The sequence below is a fragment of the Hippopotamus amphibius genome, chromosome 1, assembly GCF_030028045.1.
Source record: "Hippopotamus amphibius kiboko isolate mHipAmp2 chromosome 1, mHipAmp2.hap2, whole genome shotgun sequence".
Lineage (NCBI taxonomy): Eukaryota > Metazoa > Chordata > Mammalia > Artiodactyla > Hippopotamidae > Hippopotamus > Hippopotamus amphibius.
In genome coordinates, this window is record NC_080186.1 from 114,465,719 (window position 1) to 114,484,601 (window position 18,883).

General features: G+C 46.6%; 1 protein-coding gene across 2 annotated transcripts in view; it reads left to right on the forward strand.

The window, feature by feature from the left end:
• Window positions 1–13,804, forward strand: part of TUFT1 (tuftelin 1) — a 38,360-nt gene extending 24,556 nt beyond the window's left edge. For both annotated transcript variants that reach the window (XM_057723276.1, XM_057723266.1), the window contains 7 exons: window positions 2,419–2,532; window positions 6,724–6,852; window positions 7,573–7,667; window positions 9,559–9,664; window positions 10,523–10,606; window positions 11,534–11,634; window positions 12,220–13,804. In XM_057723276.1, the coding sequence (XP_057579259.1) occupies window positions 2,419–2,532; window positions 6,724–6,852; window positions 7,573–7,667; window positions 9,559–9,664; window positions 10,523–10,606; window positions 11,534–11,634; window positions 12,220–12,283 (693 nt within the window). In that variant the 3' untranslated portion in view covers window positions 12,284–13,804. The remainder of the gene's footprint in view (window positions 1–2,418; window positions 2,533–6,723; window positions 6,853–7,572; window positions 7,668–9,558; window positions 9,665–10,522; window positions 10,607–11,533; window positions 11,635–12,219) is intronic.
• The last annotated feature ends 5,079 nt before the right edge of the window (window positions 13,805–18,883 follow it).

Consider the following 18,883-nt stretch of genomic DNA (forward strand, 5'->3'; position numbering starts at 1 on the left):
TAGGGATTGAACCCACGCCCTCAGCAGTGAAAGCACAGTCCTAACTGGACCACCAGGGAATTCCCGTGGGTGAGTCCTTTTAGAACAGTGCTTCTCAGCCTTCATTGCCTATTAGGATGGCCTTGGGAGGTTTAAAGAAGGCAATATCTGTGTGCCATCCTTAGAGACTATAATTTAACTGGTCTGAGATATGGCCTACACATCAGGATTTTTAAATGCTCTTAGTGTGATTCTAATATTTAGCCTATTAGTTCTAATATTCTAGTCTAAAGTTCTAGAGTGTTTTTCTGTACACAGACAACCATATTTAAAAGCTGTGTGTGTGTGTGTGTGTACACACTAATATATACACATGCACCATATGTATATATGGATAAATGTATGTATATAACATGCACATGCTTTTCAAAAATACAGAGTCATGATAATTACATTATTTCTTGCTTGCTTTTTTATTTTTTTAAACTGAAGAGTATATATAGCCTTCTTTTCATATTTGTACATGTAGAGCTATCTCATTCTTTTGAATAATGACATAGTATTTCCTTCCATGGCTGTACTTTTAAAAAAAAATCCCCCCCCCCAACTTTATTGAAGTATAATGGACAAATAAACATGGCTGTACTTTTTAAAAAAGGACATTTGTTATTATATTTTTTGTGATTACATAATAATATGACATGCATATTGTAGAAAATTAAGGAAACTCAAAAACACAGAAAAGTGGAAAGAAGAAAAAAATATCAATTGTAATCTAACCAGAGAGAAACCAGTTTGGTGAAATCTCCTTTGTTTTTCCTTCAGTGCAAATATATGTTTACAATATTGAGATTAGACTGTATATAGGATTTCTCTGTATCTGTCTCTTTGCTGGGGTGGGTATTCTTTTGGATTGGGTTTGCTTGGCCCTCAAGTGCAGAGCTGAATCAGACCTTCCCATCAGTTCAGGGCTCGTCATCATTGGTCCCATAAAGGCTTCTCACTGCTTTCACTTTTTTTTTGTCTCCCCCACCAAAAGGTACTCGCTCTAATATATTCAATATATGATTTAAATATACCTATTAAATATGTTTTTAATTTTCATAATAGACTTGTGCTGTATTTCTGTTTTTTCCTTTTTTATCCAACACCATGTTTTTAGGCTCTATCTACGTTGCTGTATTAAAATCTAGTTAGTTGTCTCTAGCTCCTACATGTCAAGTTTTATAACTCTCCTTTTTTCTCTTCATGCTGTATCGTGAAGTTTTTCCATGTCATCAGATAGTCTTATGAGAATGCCATTTGAAATAAACACATAACAGTTGTGCTCCAGGAGGAGCCTTTTCACCTGCCCAGCAGCATAGGCGCAGACATAGGGGAACTGACTGATAACTTACTGATGGCTGGATTGGGAATGTTGTGATTCTAGCCACTCACTTTAGATGTGCAGTTTGGATGTTTCCCTTCCCCTGAGTCACCATATTTGGCAAATATGCTGTTGGCAACAAGTTATAATAACACCTGGCACCATCTGTTCAGCCTTTCTTCTCACAAGCTCCAAGCCCTACCGGATATTATCTTACTTAGTTTTGAGGCAGCCTGTAAGGCAGGGCGTGGTAAGGAGTCTTCTCCCTGCTTCCCAGATAGAGAAACAAGGCCCACAGGACTCAGTGATAACACAGCACCTGGGACCCTGCCCCCTCCTCCCAGCCGAGCCCTGAGCTCTGATTCGAAAGTGCTGCTGCTGCCCACTGCTCAAGGCTGGGAGAAACTTTTCCGTCAGACTCGAGGGAGCTGGTAACTGAAGTGCAGCAGAGATGGGGGCGAGACCCTACATGTCAGCTCAGCCCTAACCACCCCTAGATTGGGTGTGTCTGGGGGAGAGACTCACAGTAACCTCGATGAGACACCTTTTCCTACATTGAATCAGATTCCTGGGTGTATTGGGTGCTTTTGCCCTAAGCTGTCAGTAACCCTTTGTCCACTGATCTCGTGCTAGGTGCAAAGAACCACAAAAGACTTGCCTTTGGGATGTGCCCCTGGTGATGAGTGTGGCGCAGTCCCTGCCCTTGGGGACTGTGGTCCCTGCTCCTCAGAGAGCTCTAGTCTGATGGAAGCAGGACACACACATGAGGATGGCATAAACATACCTGTTCATCAATCAGTTGATACATGTATAAATATTACTGTGGTGTGTCCTGAAATAATCTGTTGATTGGAAGCTAGTTGAGTTCTTTAGGGTGTGAGAGTGTTTTCATATGAATAACTCAGAACTCCTGGGTGCCTACGACTGGCTGACTCTCCCCTTGTGCGATGTGAATTCTTTCGTGAGGGTGGTCTGAGCAGGATTGTCCAAACAAGCGTGTGTTGTGGGGGAACCTTCTCTTACCAAGTCACAAACATAGTGGCTTCACCTTCCCGTTCCTGCTCTGGCTGCAGGTGGACGCCTATACAAATGAAGATGTCGAGAGCTTGAGGAAGACTGTGCAGGACTTGCTTGTCAAGCTGCAGGAGGCTGAGCGGCAGCACCAGTCAGACCGTGTGGATTTTGAGGTGAGATATGGGATTTGGGGAAAAGGTGCCCTACGGGTTGGGCCACTGGATGAAGTCTTCCTGGCTAGAGTGCCATCAACCGGAAAAGCTAGGCTTTGCGGCCTGGGGCACTTACTGTCTGCTTTGCCCTTTCCTGAATATTTATAGTTTTTATTGTCCAAGGCTAGCCCGTAGTTTGAAGGTCAACTCTTGAGTCTCTGCTCTAATGGAGCGGAGTGGTGAAGGTGGTCTAGGAGAGCAGGTAATTCAGAAATCCTTTCTGTAAGTCCACAGTAAGAACTGCTGGGCTCTAGGTACCATGCAGGCAAGGATTATTGCTGTCAAGGTCACCCCTGCATCCCCAGTGTCTAGGACAGTACCTGGTGTCAGGTGGGTACCCCTTAAGTGTGGGCAGGATGTGTGGATGAATTGGTGTGGTCTTAGGAAGAACTGTGCCCATGGAATTAGGGGACTTTAGATCAAGTCTTGGCTTTACTACACAGAGCTCTGTGATCTTTTTTCTTTTAATTGAAACATAGTTGATTTATAATATTTCAGGTGTACAGCAAACTGATTCAGTTATACACACACATATATATGAGGGTAGAATTTCTACAGCCAGAATGCAGATAATTTTTGACTCACCTTGGTACTTTTTCAGATTCTTTTCCACTATAGGTTATTTCAATATATTGAATATAGTTCCCTGTGCTATACAGTAGGTCCTTGTTGTTTATCTATTTTATATATAGTAGTTTGTATCTGTTAATCCCAAGTTCCCAATTTATCCCTCCCCCAGCCGAGAGCTCTGTGATCTTGAGTATTTCAATTATTATTATAAAAGTAATACTAGGTTATTATTGAAGATTAAAAAATTACAAAAATCTATATTTAGAGGAAGCCCGCCACTATTAAAAGTGTGTGAAGTCTTCCATGCTTTCCAGACAATTCTTTGGGTATAAGATGAGGTATACTGGGCGAACACAGAGCAGTTTTCCTAGCTGCTCTATGTGAGAGTACCCATCTGTTATCTGCTATCGTTCGCCCATATGTAAAGTACTTTTGAGGTCATAAATATGTAACGAGAGGATTCTGCTCTGCCCAGGCTTGCCTGGGGCTGGTGGAGAGAGGAATCCCAGTCTGAACGCTTCTGTCTCATAGACTAAGAGAGAGATTTTTTTTTTTTTGAGGCCGTGCCCTGCAGCTTGCAGGATCTTAGTTCCCTGACCAGGGATCGAACCCGGGCCCCTGGCAGTGGACGTGTGGCGTCCTAACCACTGGACAGCCAGGGAATTCCCTAAGAGAGGGAATTTTGAGAGGTGTTTTGAGGGTGAGGACGAAGGGCAGTGAGAGCGATCAACTGCCTCGAGTCGTTGAAGTCTTACCTGAGCAAGTGGTTTAACCTCGCTAACCATCAGTTTCACCTTTTGTAAAACGGGGTCATGAAATATATCTCACAGGTCTGGTGTGTGGATTGAGTGAGGTAATATATGTAAATATACTTATTACTCGAAAGGGTTTTAGAAATAAAAAATATCGTATATTTTTCTTAGTGATCAGTTTAGCAAGTGGGTTTTCCTATCCTAAATAATTTGGATTTAGGGTAATACTAAGATTAGTTTGGTCTCAGAACAAAGTAGCTGTGCCGTAGAGGAGTTTGTTGTATCTATTTCGGATTCCACAGTTTGGATAATTTGGTTGACAATGAGTCAGTTCAGTGACCTTCCCTTCCCTTCCTTCCCTTCTTGGAGCAGAACAGGGGGAAGGGGAGGTTGAGGCTGTAGCACTGACCAGACTGTGAATTTTGGAAGGAAATTTCTACACCTAGAGACATTGTGAAGTACTGGTTGGTTTTGGCAGCACACGGTGGGTGGGCGGGCTCTGCTAGCCCTGGGTTGCAAAGCTGGAGCCAAAGTGCCCTGAGTAAAAGCCCAAGGCTAGAAGACTCCTGACAGCTGTGAACCACAGGCCCCTGGCGTCTTACAGGGGGCTGCCCTTCAACCCCAAGGCATGTAGCCCCCACCTGCAACAGGAGATGCTCCTTGGGTTTCTGCCACTATTGGGGTAGGTCACCACACCCTCTTATGACTAAGAGGTTCCTTTAGGGCAGGGCTGGCTGGAGCTGTGGCACCGATGTGGCAGAGGAGTGGGTTTTTTTCCTTCGTGATTCTACAGCTGGGTGTGAGGGTCAACCGTGGCCTGTTAGTGCTCTACTCCGAGCACACATCAACCTGGGTGCAGTGTTTGTGTACAGAAGTCAGAGGCCTTGTTTTTACGTTCCCGTCCATGGGGCTGGGCTGTTCCAGGCTAACATGGGACATTTGAAGGCTTTTCTCAGTCTCTCCCGGTGAATTAGACTTTCTGGTCCCCTTTTCTGAACACGCGGGGTCGGAAGGGCAGGGATGTCAATTCCCATGAGGACCGCCTGCCATGAAGCATGGGTTCCCATTCTGCTGGCTCCTGGCCGTCAGGAAGGATTTGTGGCATGGACACGTCCCATAACACATCAGCCTGTACTTTGCTTTCTCCTCCTTGATTCTGACTTAGGGAGGAGCCAGACAAACTGGTTGCTGGTGTTCTGTTTTACCAGGTCTGGTTAGGCTTTCCGGAGGTTACCTGGATTCTTTTTTAGTAACTGAATGGGGAATCAGTATGGGGTAACTGGGAAGCATGAAGTAACCAGGTTCTGTCATTCATTGGTTGTGTAACCTTGAACAGGTCAGTTGACCTTTAATTGTGAAAGGAGGGGGTTGGACTAGACGACCATCAGTTCCGTTCAGGATGTTATGGAGCAGTAGTTTTGTGCTCGGTGCTGTGCTGAGCTCTGGGAAGGTAACAGTGCCCAAGGTCTTTGCCGTCATGAAGCTGATGGTCTCCTGGGGGTTGCACACAAGTGACCGGGCAAAATCCGCTCAGTAGTATAGGAGAGAAGGGCTGTGTGTTTCCTGTGGACACACAAAGGAAGGGCTCTTCACCCCAGCTCAGAGCTCCCTGGAAGAAGGAGTATCTAAGCTGAGACCTGAAAGATGATTAGGAGTTGGCAAAATGCATGTGGGAGGAAAGGAGGCACGTTCTCATGTTACTTTTCCCCTCTAAATTCTGCTTCTAACCTTCCCAAATTAGCTTATCATCTTTGAACAAAAAACAAAATCTTCCCGGTGCTAGTAGCCCTTCCGGGTGCCATTTTGGCCTTTCCAGTATTGCTGCAAGTGAGGAGGAGGAAGAGTGGGAGACAGAAGGAGGGACATGGAGATCTCCTCCCCTGGATTCTTTGCATTTGCGTGAGGAGGAAAGCTGAAACACTGGGTTGAGCTTGGGTGGCACTGGAGGGCTGGTGGGGTTGTTGATGAAGTCAACCATCTGGAGAGCGGTGCTTGTGGGTTCCAGGCGTCACTCTAAAGTAGAGCTTGATCCACTATGTGACAGTGAACCCTGGAAGTGGAGTTAATCTGCTGTCTCCTGAGTGCTCTTGGAACAGTGAGTGGGAGACAGTGGCGTGCTCATCAGGGTTGTCTCCCTCCTCCCGTCACTGCACCCAGGTTCCTGTTGTTGTCGTGTTTTTTTAAAATATTTATTTGTTTGCTTGTTTGTTTATTTGGCTGTGCCGGGTCTTAGTTGCGGCATGCAGGATCTTTAGTTGTGGCATGTGAACTCTTAGTTGTGGCATGTGGGATCTAATTCTCTGACCAGGAATGGAACCTGGGCCCCCTGCATTGGGAGCGTGGAGTCTTAGCCACTGGGCCACCAGGGAAGTACCCCCCGGGTTGTTTGTTTGTTTGTTTTACCTTATTTTATTTTTTATTTATTTATTTTAAAATTTTTACTTATTTATTTGGCTGCATTGGGTCTTTGTTGCTGCGTACAGGCTTTCTCTAGTTGTGGTGAGCAGGGCCTACTCTTCACTGCAGCATGCAGGCCTCTCATTGCGGTGGCTTCTCTCATTGCGGTGGCTTCTCTTATTGTGGAGCATGGGCTCTAGGTGTGCAGGCTTCAGTAATTGCAGCATGCAGGCTCAGTAGTTGCGGTGCACGGGCTTAGTTGCTCCTCGGCATGTGGGATCTTCCCAGACCAGGGCTCAAACCTGTGTCCCCTGCACTGGCAGGCGGATTTTTAACTACTGTGCCACCAGGGAAGTCCTGGGGTTTTTTCCCTAATGTTTTTATCCATGTTTGCCCCTCCACATACTTAATACATCTCCATCCTGTGTCACAGGTCACTCTCAATCGGTACCAAAGAGAAGCAGAACAGTGTCAGGTGGCCCTTCAGAGAGCAGAGGACAGAGTGGAACAGAAGGAGGCAGAAGCTGGGGAGCTGCAGAGGCGCTTGCTGGAAATGGAGACGGTAACTGTTGGAGTCTCGCTCTTCAGCATGCAGACTCCTGGGCTGGCAGGTGCCTGGGGATTGACTGAGATGGTTGCAGAGATGCTCCTTTTCTGAGCAGCTCCAGAGAAGCACATTCCACAGCTTTCTTTGGCAAATACCTTTGAGGACATTCTAGCGCTTAAGGAATGGGAAGGTCTTTCTCAATCTAACTTAGCCCTTGATAACTAGAGGTGAATCCATTTCCATTTCAGGCAGGTTCTTTTTTTTTTTGGCACACGGGCTTAGTTGCTCCGCGGCATGTGGGATCTTCCTGGAGCTGGGATCGAACCCGTGCCCTCTGCATTGGCAGGTGGATTCTTAACCACTGCGCCACCTAGGAAGCCCCAGGCAGGTTCTTGTAGAGCTGCCCTTTGGCCTTTGAAGACAGTTCTTCCGGAGCGGCTCAGCCTGGTTTCTCGGGGGTTGGTAGCCATAGCTGGCAGGTGGGCCTGGGTCATGCAGGGCCAGACTCTTCCTCCGGGCAGCTGGGTGAGGCTGGGAAGTTTCCACGTGCTGAGGGTGGGAAGGGTTATCCCTGACAGGGGAGAGTGCCCCGTCCAACCAGCTTGGCCTGCTGCTCTTTGGCAGCAGTCCCAGGCCCAGCAGGGGCTGATCCCAGCCCTAGTGCCCATCTCACCCCAAACGCAGAAACTGTCACCATCTCCTCGTGCTAGATTTTCTTTCCTTTGACCCATCCAGGAGCATCGGGCCTTACTGGCGAAGGTCAGGGAAGGGGAAGCAGCTCTGGAGGAGCTTAAGAGCAAGAACGTTGACTGCCGAGCAGAACAAGAAAAGTAAGGGCTGTTGCTCACTGTGAGGCTGGATGGAGTGCAGGGAGGGGAAGGCACAGACCTGGGGAGGAATCTGGTGCTGATGTCAGATCTTCCAGCTCTGACTCACCATGTGCCTGCTGAGGGTGGGGCCCTGCCCAGGGAGATACTGTTGGGGAGGCTGCCACCTCTGAGGCGTTCATTTTCCAGGGAGTAATAACCTGAAGAAAAGGCTTGTACAGTTTTAGAGCCAGGGTCAAGTGGGAGCTGGTAAAGCGTCTGCTGTTGCAGCATATAGTTCCGCAGTTGTTACACGGGATGTGGAAGTGGTATTATTATACCACAGCTTACTCCCCCTTAGACAAAAACCAACTGTAAACTCTCTGAGGGTAAAATCGAATAACTTCCTCACAAGTCTTGCTGATGAAAATACAATGAGCAGCTTCGTGGAGAGATACTGAACTTCTTTCATCTGAACCAACTCAGAAACGAAAACCCACCTGTCAGCAGTGGCATGTAGGGGATCTCTGAGATCCTTTCTACTCCAAGATTAGAGGATTTTGCAAATTCCCCCTGACCAGAGAGGGTCAGAGGTCCCAGACCAGTGAAACTTACAGAGCAAAGGTTGAGCCATTCTTGGACCTTCACGAATTTAGAAATTTTTTATGCTGTTGGCAAATAACATAGAAGATCGCAAATGGTAAATCAGACTTAACATTAGCATATTGGTCTGGTCTTCCTTGTGTAAGTTGGACCTTTTTAAGTTCAACAGACATTACCTGAAGGGCCTTCTAAGGAGTTCCAAGATGAACAGACACGTTGCCTTCTTGGACCCCTCAGTCTACTGGGGTCATTTTCTCTCCTTTGGGATAACCTTGATCTAGGCCTGCCTGGTATGAAAAATGCAGACATCGTATTGTAGCCTTCTTTCAGACTTCAGAATTGCTTCAAATTACTCAGCACTTCCCCCTCAATGGTAGAAGTGCTCACAGGCAGGAGGCGGAGTGGAAGGAACAGGAGAAACAAAAAAGACCAGGTAATCTAAAACTGAGACTTGGGCATGGCAAGTGACAGCTATACATCATAAATACTGATTTTCTAAATGAAAGGAGGCTGAGAAATAGGGCACTGGAGAGCTAGAGGGTGGAAACTTAGAATGTTTGAAGCTTGGGAAGGATGAGTTTGGGGGGTTCAGATTGCATTGTCCCCCACGCTGAGAACTGCCCGTATTCTAGCAGTGGGCACTTGTCTTCTTCCTCTGGCAGACCCAGAGAGTGATGGGTACAGCAGTTCTTCAGAGCTTTGAACTCCTGAACACACTCCCCAGCCGCCTGACTGAGATCTTGGCCAAGTTTGCTTAGAAGATTCAAAGGAAACAGCAGTGTCTGGGAATCAGGAGACTTAGATACAGACTTGTGTGAAGAGGCTTTAAGGGTCCTCAAATCTTATCTCCCTCTTGGTATAAAATCCCTGCCGACAGCTTGATGGTCTCGGGTATCATAATCCCAGCTCCTACTTGAATCTTTCCGGGAATGACGCGTTAATTACACATGAGGCAGTCCATGTTCTGACAACTTTAATACTGAGAAAGTCTCTCCCCATGTCAACATAAGAACTGCTTCCTTGGGAGATCTGCCTGTTGGCTCTAGTTTTACCCGTAGAACTACCCAGAACGACTTATCCTCTCTAAACTTTCTGAGCCTCCGTTCCCTTATTTGGACTAGATGATCTCTAGTGATGCTTCTGATGTGTTGTTCTAAGGTGTCTCACCACCTCCTCCTTACAGCAGACCACTGGGGAATTGGGCAGAGGGAATCACGCCTGATGGAAACCTCCCAAGCCCAAGGCCTTTACTGTAACTGGGTGGAGAGAGCATCTTTTCCCCTTGCCTCAGCCTTCTGGTCTTAATCCCCAGGGCTGCTAACCTGGAAAAGGAAGTGGCTGGGTTGCGGGAGAAGATCCACCACTTGGATGACATGCTTAAGAGCCAGCAGCGGAAAGTCCGGCAGATGATAGAGCAGGTAAGTGGGGTCAGATCTTACCCTGCTGTGGGTTACCTGGCCTGGAAGTTGCCACATTGAGTCTAGCCCTGTGTCCCTGTCCAGTCTACACCTTTATTGATTTATTCTCCTGGGTATCTTGGCTTATATTCATAAGTGTCCCATAAAACACTTATGGCTACCGATTACGAGGTTAGGGTGATTGGGATTTCCTTTTCTCCCATCTTTGCCCGACTTTCTTGGTCATTTGCCTTGTGCTTTCTCATGGGAAAAGAGGGAAAAGCTTAGTCTGTCTTACACTTTGAAGGGTGCTGGTAAATGAGTAATTAAGTCCCAATAAACTCACGTATCTTTGTGTAGATTTTCGACCTTTGTACCTCATGGCGCATTTTCTGCCGTCCCCTGCCTCAGCTAGGGTAGCACGTTCAGAATGTGCTGTTTTGTAGAATCGTTTTGAAAATTTAAGACCACCTAATTGGGTGGGCAGTGTTGCTGCATGTCAGCCCTGTGAGGGCTAGGATTTTTCTGTCTTATTCACTGCTGTCTAGCACAGGGCCTGTCATATAGTAAGAGCTCAATAAATCTCTTCAACCAATACATAATTTGTATTTCCCAAAGGCAAATGGAATGGTTTGTGAATCATCCATTATTCTGGATTATCAGGGTGATGCTCCCTCACACCCTCTACCCCCACACCTGGGATAATCGAGAGTGTAACATTGACCGAAACAGGGCTTTTAGAGAGAAGCTAAGCAGGTCACGTGAGGGATGCAACACGCTGCCCTTTGTCTACTGGCTCCCCTGGCAGCGGGGTGACGTTCGATGAGGGTGTAATGAGTCATTTCAGAGCAAGCTCCAGTGTCTCCCACATCTTGGCAGCTCCAGAACTCAAAAGATGTGATCCAGTCAAAGGACACCACCATCCAGGAGCTCAAGGAGAAAATTGCCTACCTGGAAGCCGAGGTGTGTGTTCTGGGCAGCCCTGGGAAGGGAGCAGACTCTTGAAGAAAAGACTGGACCTAGAGAGGGAGAGATTCTGGAGGGTGTCTTGGTCCTGTCTAGCTGCTGCTCAGAAGTGAGTATCTGGGGGGGTTGGTTGTTCTTCAGTTCCGCTGAGTGAACGTTTTCTGAGACGCTTCAGGGAGTTGCAGGGAACGGTAAGACCTGTCCCCACTCTGAAGGGAAATGTCCCCTTGGTGCAAGCCCTGTGCCGTAGCAGCACAGAGGCCAGCCCTTCATTCTGACTGTATGGGCTCAGCAGAGGAGCTGAGAGTGAGCTGGGCTTTGAAGGAGGAGCATTCTATAGGCGGCGTCTTCCCCATGGCTAAGGCGATGAGCGTGATTAGCTAGTGAGTTCTTCTGGGCCTGATTTCCGCCTTACCTCAGAGCCCTTCCTGCCCACTGACTGACTGCTGGAGGTGGCTCTGCAGCCATTGTGTGAGGATCCCGGATGGTGGGGGAGACGAAAAGAAGTGGGAGACAAGGTGATTCAGCTCCAGGGAGATTGCAGTCTAGATTTATAGATAAAATACAGTTAAAAAAATACCTAAGAGTACTTTATAGAAAAGCATATGGACAGATATAAGTACATATCTCAACAGACTATAGGAAATTATATGCAGGAAATGTGTAGAGAGGAAATACAGGAGATGATCAGTGTTGCACAGTTATTGAGAGAACACATCCTCAGGGAAGGAGGCTGGAGCAGGTACTGGAGGGAGAGGGCAGCCTGGAGTGGTGACGATGAGGGGAGAGGGCACCCTGGTAGCACACACGGGAGGGGTGGGGGTGACAGTAGTGCACAGAGGTGGAGATCAGAATGCGCTGGTTAAATGTGACCCATGGCAGACTAGAAAAAGGCCAATTCTAACCTCATAACTTGTATTACAGAATTTAGAGATGCACGACCGGATGGAACATCTGATAGAAAAACAAATCAGTCATGGCAACTTCAGCACCCAGAACCGGGCCAAGACCGAGAACCCGGGCAGGTAAGTGGGTGTGCGTGGAATGGGGCCCAGGTGGGAAGTGAAGGAGAGAGGGACAGAGCCACGGGAAAGAAACCTTTGGTACCAAGGCCAGGACGAGGTTCTCCTAAATCCAGCTTTATTCTCTCAGTGTCAGATCTGACCCATTCTCCACCTGAACCACTTTCTAACCAGGTTAGAGTAGAGCTTGATACCAGAACCCCAAGGAGGCCCATGAACAATGGTAGAGGCATATGAACCCCCTGAAGCTGTATGCAAAAATTGTGGATGTGTAAGAGCATATTTCCAGGGAGAGGGCCTTTTGTTTCCAAGATATTCACAAAAAGGTCCAAGACTGAAAAAATTCCAGAATCACAGCCGTTCCCACCCTGCAGTTGTTCAGCTGCATCCTCTCTTTTCTCCAGCCCTGCCACCAGACAGAAGTACCAGTCTTCTAATTTCTTAGACAGCACTGACAATTACTGTTTCAAGGCCTTAGAACCAAGAGATCAGCAGGCCCTGCAGGGTAGAATCCAGAGGCAGACGGGAGGGGCGGCTCCGTGAAGGGTGGGAAATGACAGGACACTCAGTTTCCTACTTTCTTTTCAGCGTTAGGATAGCCAAGCCCCCCAGCCCAAAGCCCCTGCCTCTCATCCGCGTGGTGGAAACATGAGCTTCAGGAGACGGATGCTGCCATTGCTGGTGCCTCTGGCCTGCGGAGGAGCCCACCACCCCTGGAGGCTGCCGGCCCTGACTTTGACTTCCCAGCTGCTCCCCGGCTGCACTGAGGCTTGGGCTTCACGGTTCCCAATGCCCGTCCTCTGTACGCTGGGCGGACGGAGGATGCGCGCCCCCTCTGGACCCTGCAGCCTCTGGAGGCCGGTATCCTGCCCGCAGGAGCCAGGGCAGTAGCCTTATTCCCATAGTTACTATTTTTCTCTGTAGCAGAGCCTCCCTTCTGTTGTAGACTGGAGTTTGTAGTCTGGGCGGGTATCCTGCCCCAGAAGCCAGGCCCTCCGCGGGGGGAGAGGTGATGAGATCTGCCTCAGCCCTAGAGGCTGGAGGCACAGATGTCCACAGTGATTGGAGAGTGTCCCGGGGGAACCAAGTTCCTTCCGTAAACACAGCTCAGTTCTTAGCAACAAACTGTTTGTTTTTCTACTTGCTCCACCCTCAGCCTAGGCGGACCCAGGGCCTCTGCAGACAGACAGTGGGGCTACCTGTCACGGCCTGGTCAGAGTCAGTGGACCTCAACTTTGAGTGGATGACCTTGTCTTTTGGGGAGGGGGAACGTCCTTCAGGGAGTAGCTCTTAGCAGAAAGGTTCTATGAGACCACGGATAGTTACGGGCAACTTGTCTCTGCTGTGAAGACTCCCAGAATCTCTTAGGGTTCCCCCTAAGGTGCAGTGCAAGACACACCTCATTCTTTTTAACTCGGAGCCTAGAAACTGTTTTTACTGGGTTACATCAGTCTCAGAGAAGAAACTCTCATGGTATTTATTTTGCTGAATTATTGATGTTTTTGCTTACATCTCACAACTGATTTAATACCAGAGTTCTACAGCCTTCTCTCGCTGTGTTTGGATTTGCTTGACAGAGGGAAAAGAGTGTTCCCAGTGGACTTGTCGATTTCAGAATGATGTTATAAGTCTTTTTCTCTCTTTCTACCTCCTGCTTTTCCCTTCCTCCTCCAAACCTCAGGAAGGCAAGTATATTTGCCCTGAGGCATCAGGGTGTGAGTGTCTGTTGTTTGGGGGAAGAGGGCCATCAGAAGTGATTGAATTCTTCCCTTAATCCCTCTGTGCACCTCTGCTCCATGATCAGTTTGTTATCCTGACTTTGAATGAACCTGCCACCCATCTCATGTTCTCTTTAGGGCTCTTCCTGCAGCCTTAAGAAGGAGATGAGCATCAGGATGTGCTACTGTAGGACACAGGAAAATGAAAAATAAACATTAAGTCTTTAGGTTCTACTTGGCTCAAAACCAGAAGCCTTAAGTCTGTGGTTTCTGTGCATCAGGGCTGAGCTCCCATGCTGGCTTTGTCCACCGTGGTATTGTGGTGTTCTTCACGCCATTCCTGTTTCTAAAAACAAGGGGGTTGGACTAATGATCTCCATGGGCCCTTCCAGTTGTGATATTCTTTCCTGTGGCATATTCTTTGTATGGTGAATTTAATAAATTATATCACTGTGTCTCTTTGAGCTCCCGGCCTGGTTTCTTTTCACTTTTCGGGGAGGATGGAAGAACATAATTTTAATGCCTCGTGCAGTTGGGCACCCTGCTGTCCACATCTGGGAGGTGTGGAGACATCCCCAGCGCTAGATATGGGGACATTCCGAGGAGTTAGAATGTCTCTGTTAAGCAGCTCAGCTCTGTGGTCTGAGTCCTCGTTGTGGGAGGTGGCCCCTAACTTTAGCTCTGACCTCATCTAGGGTGGCGGCCTTGTGGGATCCCTAAACTTGGCCAGTGTGTGTCTTCCTCAGTCGGAAAAGAACTGCTCACAGACAGAGGTCCTGTGATTACTTAGAGATTTACCAATCAGCACTGGAGGTGGATGACTAACTCCACGTCCTTTGAGTAAATGAAAAGTACTCTGGAAATGCTGACTGCAGCTGTGTGAGGCTTTAGTTTTTGGCCATCTCTAGGCATCGTTCAATTAATCCAATGATCATCTTTTTCTTTCTGCGAAAAAATGTAGTTGACTGCAGGGCCCAATGGGGACATAGCTAAATTTACACGAATCTTCCCTGGACCAAAGAAACTAGAAATGCAACCCCCTTCATCCCTGGCCTCATTTCCTTTCTAGTCCCCTCTCTCCTTCAATCAAAAAAGAATGCAATTTTTTTCTCTTCTGACTTTTCTTCCCCCTTCTGCTTCTCAGCTAATTCACACCCCAGGCTTCAGAATGTCCTGGAAACCTCCTTCCATTCCAGACCTGCGTTTGTCTTCTGACAGCCTGGGTTCTCTTCTTTCTCTGGCAGTCTTGCTTGGCCTGGGTGTATCTAGACCGTGCTTATTCTCAGAATATTAAGAGGGTGGAAGCAGGGTGGGGTTGCCTAGGGTGCCAAGAAGACTTGCACAGCTGGAAGAAGACAGGAGTGAGTGAGCCGCCGTACAGGAAAGGGAGGCTCTGGACTGGGTCTCGAGGACTTGGTGGGATGAGCAGACCTTTGATTGGAGATAATGAAATGGTCTGGAAATGTTCTGGAGATTAGAACTAGAGCTCTAACGGGAGTTCCCTGGCCATCCAGTGGTTAGGACTCTATGCTTTTTCTGCTCTGGGCCTGGGTTCAATCCCTGGTTGGGTAACTAATATCCCACAAGCCGTGTGGTGTGGTGTGCCCCCCCACAAGAAAAAGGAAAAAAAAGAACTGGAGCTCTAAGAGATTCCTGGGACCAAAGAGTACCTCTGGGGTATATTTCCCTGAGTTCAGTTGTACCCCTGCCAAAAGGAACAGGGGCTAAGGAGGGTCTATGGGAAGAGAAAGCAGTTGAGGGAAAGGTAGTTTATATCTTGGCAACCTTTTAAATTAGAGATGGAGAATGGGGACCGGAGGAGAACAAGGTAGAGCCCAGGGCTGAGACAGGGTGTGGTGAGAAGCTGCTCCTGGCTTCCGCGGCCTGTTTATGGCCTGCATTATGTCATTTGTAAGCCAACTCCTCTGTGCTCCTTGAATATGTTGTAGAGGGAAGATTGAGTCTGACTCCCTGGGACCTTTGCCATGACGGCCTGTTTCTTTGAGCTGGGTGTTGAGAGCTGCCTGGACAAGCAGCCGTTGTCAGCAGCCTCGTGTAAAGCCAGAGTATCACCCCAATGTGGGGAAGGCTGCAAGAGCACTCCTTGCCCCTGTCCTCCCACCTCTTCATTTGTCTCCTCCCTGAGTAGAAAAAAGCCTGATAGGGACATGGTATTTCAACCAAATTGTGCATTGGACCTCTTTTTTAAAACTAAGTATCTAAAGCCAAAAATTGATTGGCTTATTTTCATCTCTATTAAAAAAAAAAACAAACTTGTATTAGGAAATGTTCCAAGATATACTCTGGAAAGATGCTTTGACATGATATGGCTTAAAGCAAATTAATTTGACTGAGGAGGGTAATATCCCTTGGGATAGAAAAGCAACTTTCTGTCTTTAATCAGCTCTTCGAGGTGTGTTTTTTGTGGGGCCTCTGCTCATTCCCTGGGCTCCCTCACTCCTCAGTGCCAAGTGTTGTGCAGCTCAGGCCTGAGTTTGTTCAGGCTCTGACCCAACAGCAGATGTTAGCCTAAGGCCCTTGGCCTCTTTTCCACACTTCGATTTAGGACTCTAGCTTTGCAAGGAGAAATTGTTTCCTATCTTTCCTGTCCCAGTTCTAAGCACCATGGCCTTGAAACTCAAAGTTGGAGACCTAAATATTCTCTAGCCCCTCTTTCTCCAAGGAAAATCCTTATCCAGGCTGAGGCTAAAGGAGATGTTTTTTTAAAAGGTGAGAAATTTCTAACTCTGTGTGCTCTGTGGGTTGGCAGTGGGACCTGCTTTGAACCCTAAAATGTGTGTGACCTTTCTGCTGGGATCTCTCTTCCTCTGAAGCCCCTTGGTACATGGGATTGAGAGTAGATGGCAGCAGGATGATTAATTTCCTGACCGGGTATTGGTTGCCAAGTCTTAGACCACAGGATCTCACAGCTGAAGGGAAGGAAGCCATTTGTCCTCGTGACTTAATCTATCAATTCAGGCCTGATCACACACCTTGCCTTTCCTCCCTCGCACTGGCATTCTAGGCCCGACTCGCGTATGTCTGCAGGAGTTGGGGGACACATATCTGTTTTATGTCTATTTCTATGTGTTTGTGTTCGAACTGGCCTGCTGTGTAAAATATATGATTGTGGGGGAAAATTGGAAAAATACTGATGTTTAGGAAAAACTCAGTTTTCCACCTGTATATCTCCTTTACTATGTACGTAGAACACTTGTGGTCACCAAGTATGTGGGGTATTTTCCCCCCCACAACAGGCAATTTTCTGCAATACCAGCTGGGTGTCCTACGATTTAACTCAATTCTGACACCATGTACCTGGAGATAAGGTTAAGGGCTCAGTCTCTTAAGATTAAGAGACTGTCCCTCCCCAGCCTCAGATGCCAATTGCAAGTAGCAGGTCCCTAGCTGGACTTTTGTCTGACTTGCCTGCAAACCAGATGTTCCCACAGCCCCCTCCTTGGGTTCAATTAATTTGCTACAGAGGCTCACAGAACTCAGGGAAACACCTACTTACCTTATTTATTAAAGGATATAGTAAAGGATGCAGATGAAGAGATCTATAGGGTAAGGTCTGGGAGGGTCCTGGTGCAGGAGCTTCAGTCTCTGTGAGGTTGGAGTGCATCACCCTCCCATATAAGGATGTGTTCACTCACCTGGAAGCTCTCCAAACCCCACTGGGATTTTATGGAGGCTTCCTCACATAGGCACGATCAATCGTGAACTCCATTTCTAGCCCCTCTCTCCTCTCTGGATAAATGGGGGACGGGCTGAGAATTCCAAGCTTCTAATCGTGGCTTGGTCTTTCTGGTGACCAGTCCCCATTCAGGAGGCCCCCAGAGTCACCTCATTAGAACAAAATATGATCCTAGTGCTTTTATCACTTAGGAATTTACAAGGGTGCTAGGAACCCTGTGCCAGAAACCCGGGGCACAAACCAGTACATATGTCTTCTATTATCTCACAACTAGTCTATAGACCTATCTCCTTGGATATACTGTAATCTCAGGGTCAGGAGGACTGAAATTGACTTTCTTCGAAACTACCTTCCCTTTTCAACTCTCATACTTCCTCTTAGTAGAGAGAATCACTCTCTTCAGTGATTCAGGTTCGAAATTTAAAGCCACCTTGACTCTTCTTTCCATTTCCTTATCCCTTATATCCAGTTTGTCAATATGTCCTAATGTTTCCTCTACTGAGATATCTCCCAGACTTGCCCCTTCCCACGTTCACAGCCCATCTCTTTAAGCCTGGATTACCACAGAAGCCAGTCCTCACTGGACCCCCACCGCTAGCCCAATCTGCCCCAAATCCACCCTCCTCACCACTGCCATTTGAATTTTTCCCATATACTATTTTCATCATACCAGCTGGGGTTACTTAGCCAGGACAAAAGAAGGCTGATGGAAACATGATAGCAGTCTCCAAAAGATGAAAATCTGTCCCATGGGAGGAGGTGCAGTTTCAGTCCATCTAGCTCCAGAAGGCAGAATTCAGACCTGTGGGTGGTACCTGCAGGGAGATGGCTAAGAGACAAAAGGATAGGTTGACAATGAGTGTCAATTGGACTGTCTTGACAAGTTAGCGAATTTACCTACACACACCAGTAATAGCCCAATTAGAAAACAATCTAAAATGATGCAAAATACCTAGAAATAAACTTTATTGGAAATGTCAGTGACCTATGTGAAGAAAATGACCACATTTTGTTGAGGAATATGGGAAACTTAATGAACAAAAACTTTGCTGGATGGCAAATTTAAAATTGTAAAGATGTCGAGTCTTCCTTAATTTATTTTTAGGCTTCATGTAATTACAGTGTAAATTCCAATAGAGACCTTTTAGAATTGGATATAATTATTTAAAAAATTCATTGGGAAATATAAACAGGGGAGATGGCAAAGAAAATTTTGAAGACAGAGCTTAATTGGAGGATTAGTAGCCTTGGCGGATAGTGAACTATTACATAGCTTATACATCAATTTAACAGACTAGGCAGAAGTAGACCCAATTTTATATAAGCATTAAAAAAGGGTAAAAGGGAAAAAAAAGGATAAAAGAAGCATTGCAACTCAATGGGGGAAAAGGCATTTGAAGAGTTGGTTAAGAATCTGGAAAGAAAAGAAAAAAGAATTCTAACCTTAAATAGTACATGTGAATAAATTCGAGGTAAATTAAAGAAATTAGATATTACAACCTAACTGTAGAAAAACTAGAAGAAAATACAACTGAATATCAACTCCGAGAGGAGAGCCATTTAGAATTTTGGTATTAAAGGTCATGAAGGTATTATATATGTCAATTATACCTCATTTAAAAATAAAGTTCATTAAAGAAAATATTTCAGTTCAATAAAAAATGTAAAATTTCTAAATTAAAACACTAACAAAGGCCAAAATATGAGGAATTATTAGTTGCAAGTGTGATGAAGAGGCAACATTTTTGTTGATAAGCTCAAATTGATCAAAGTACTAAGATCCTTCTAGTTCACTGGTCAGGATGAGAATGGATAGTTCATACAAGAGTTCATATTC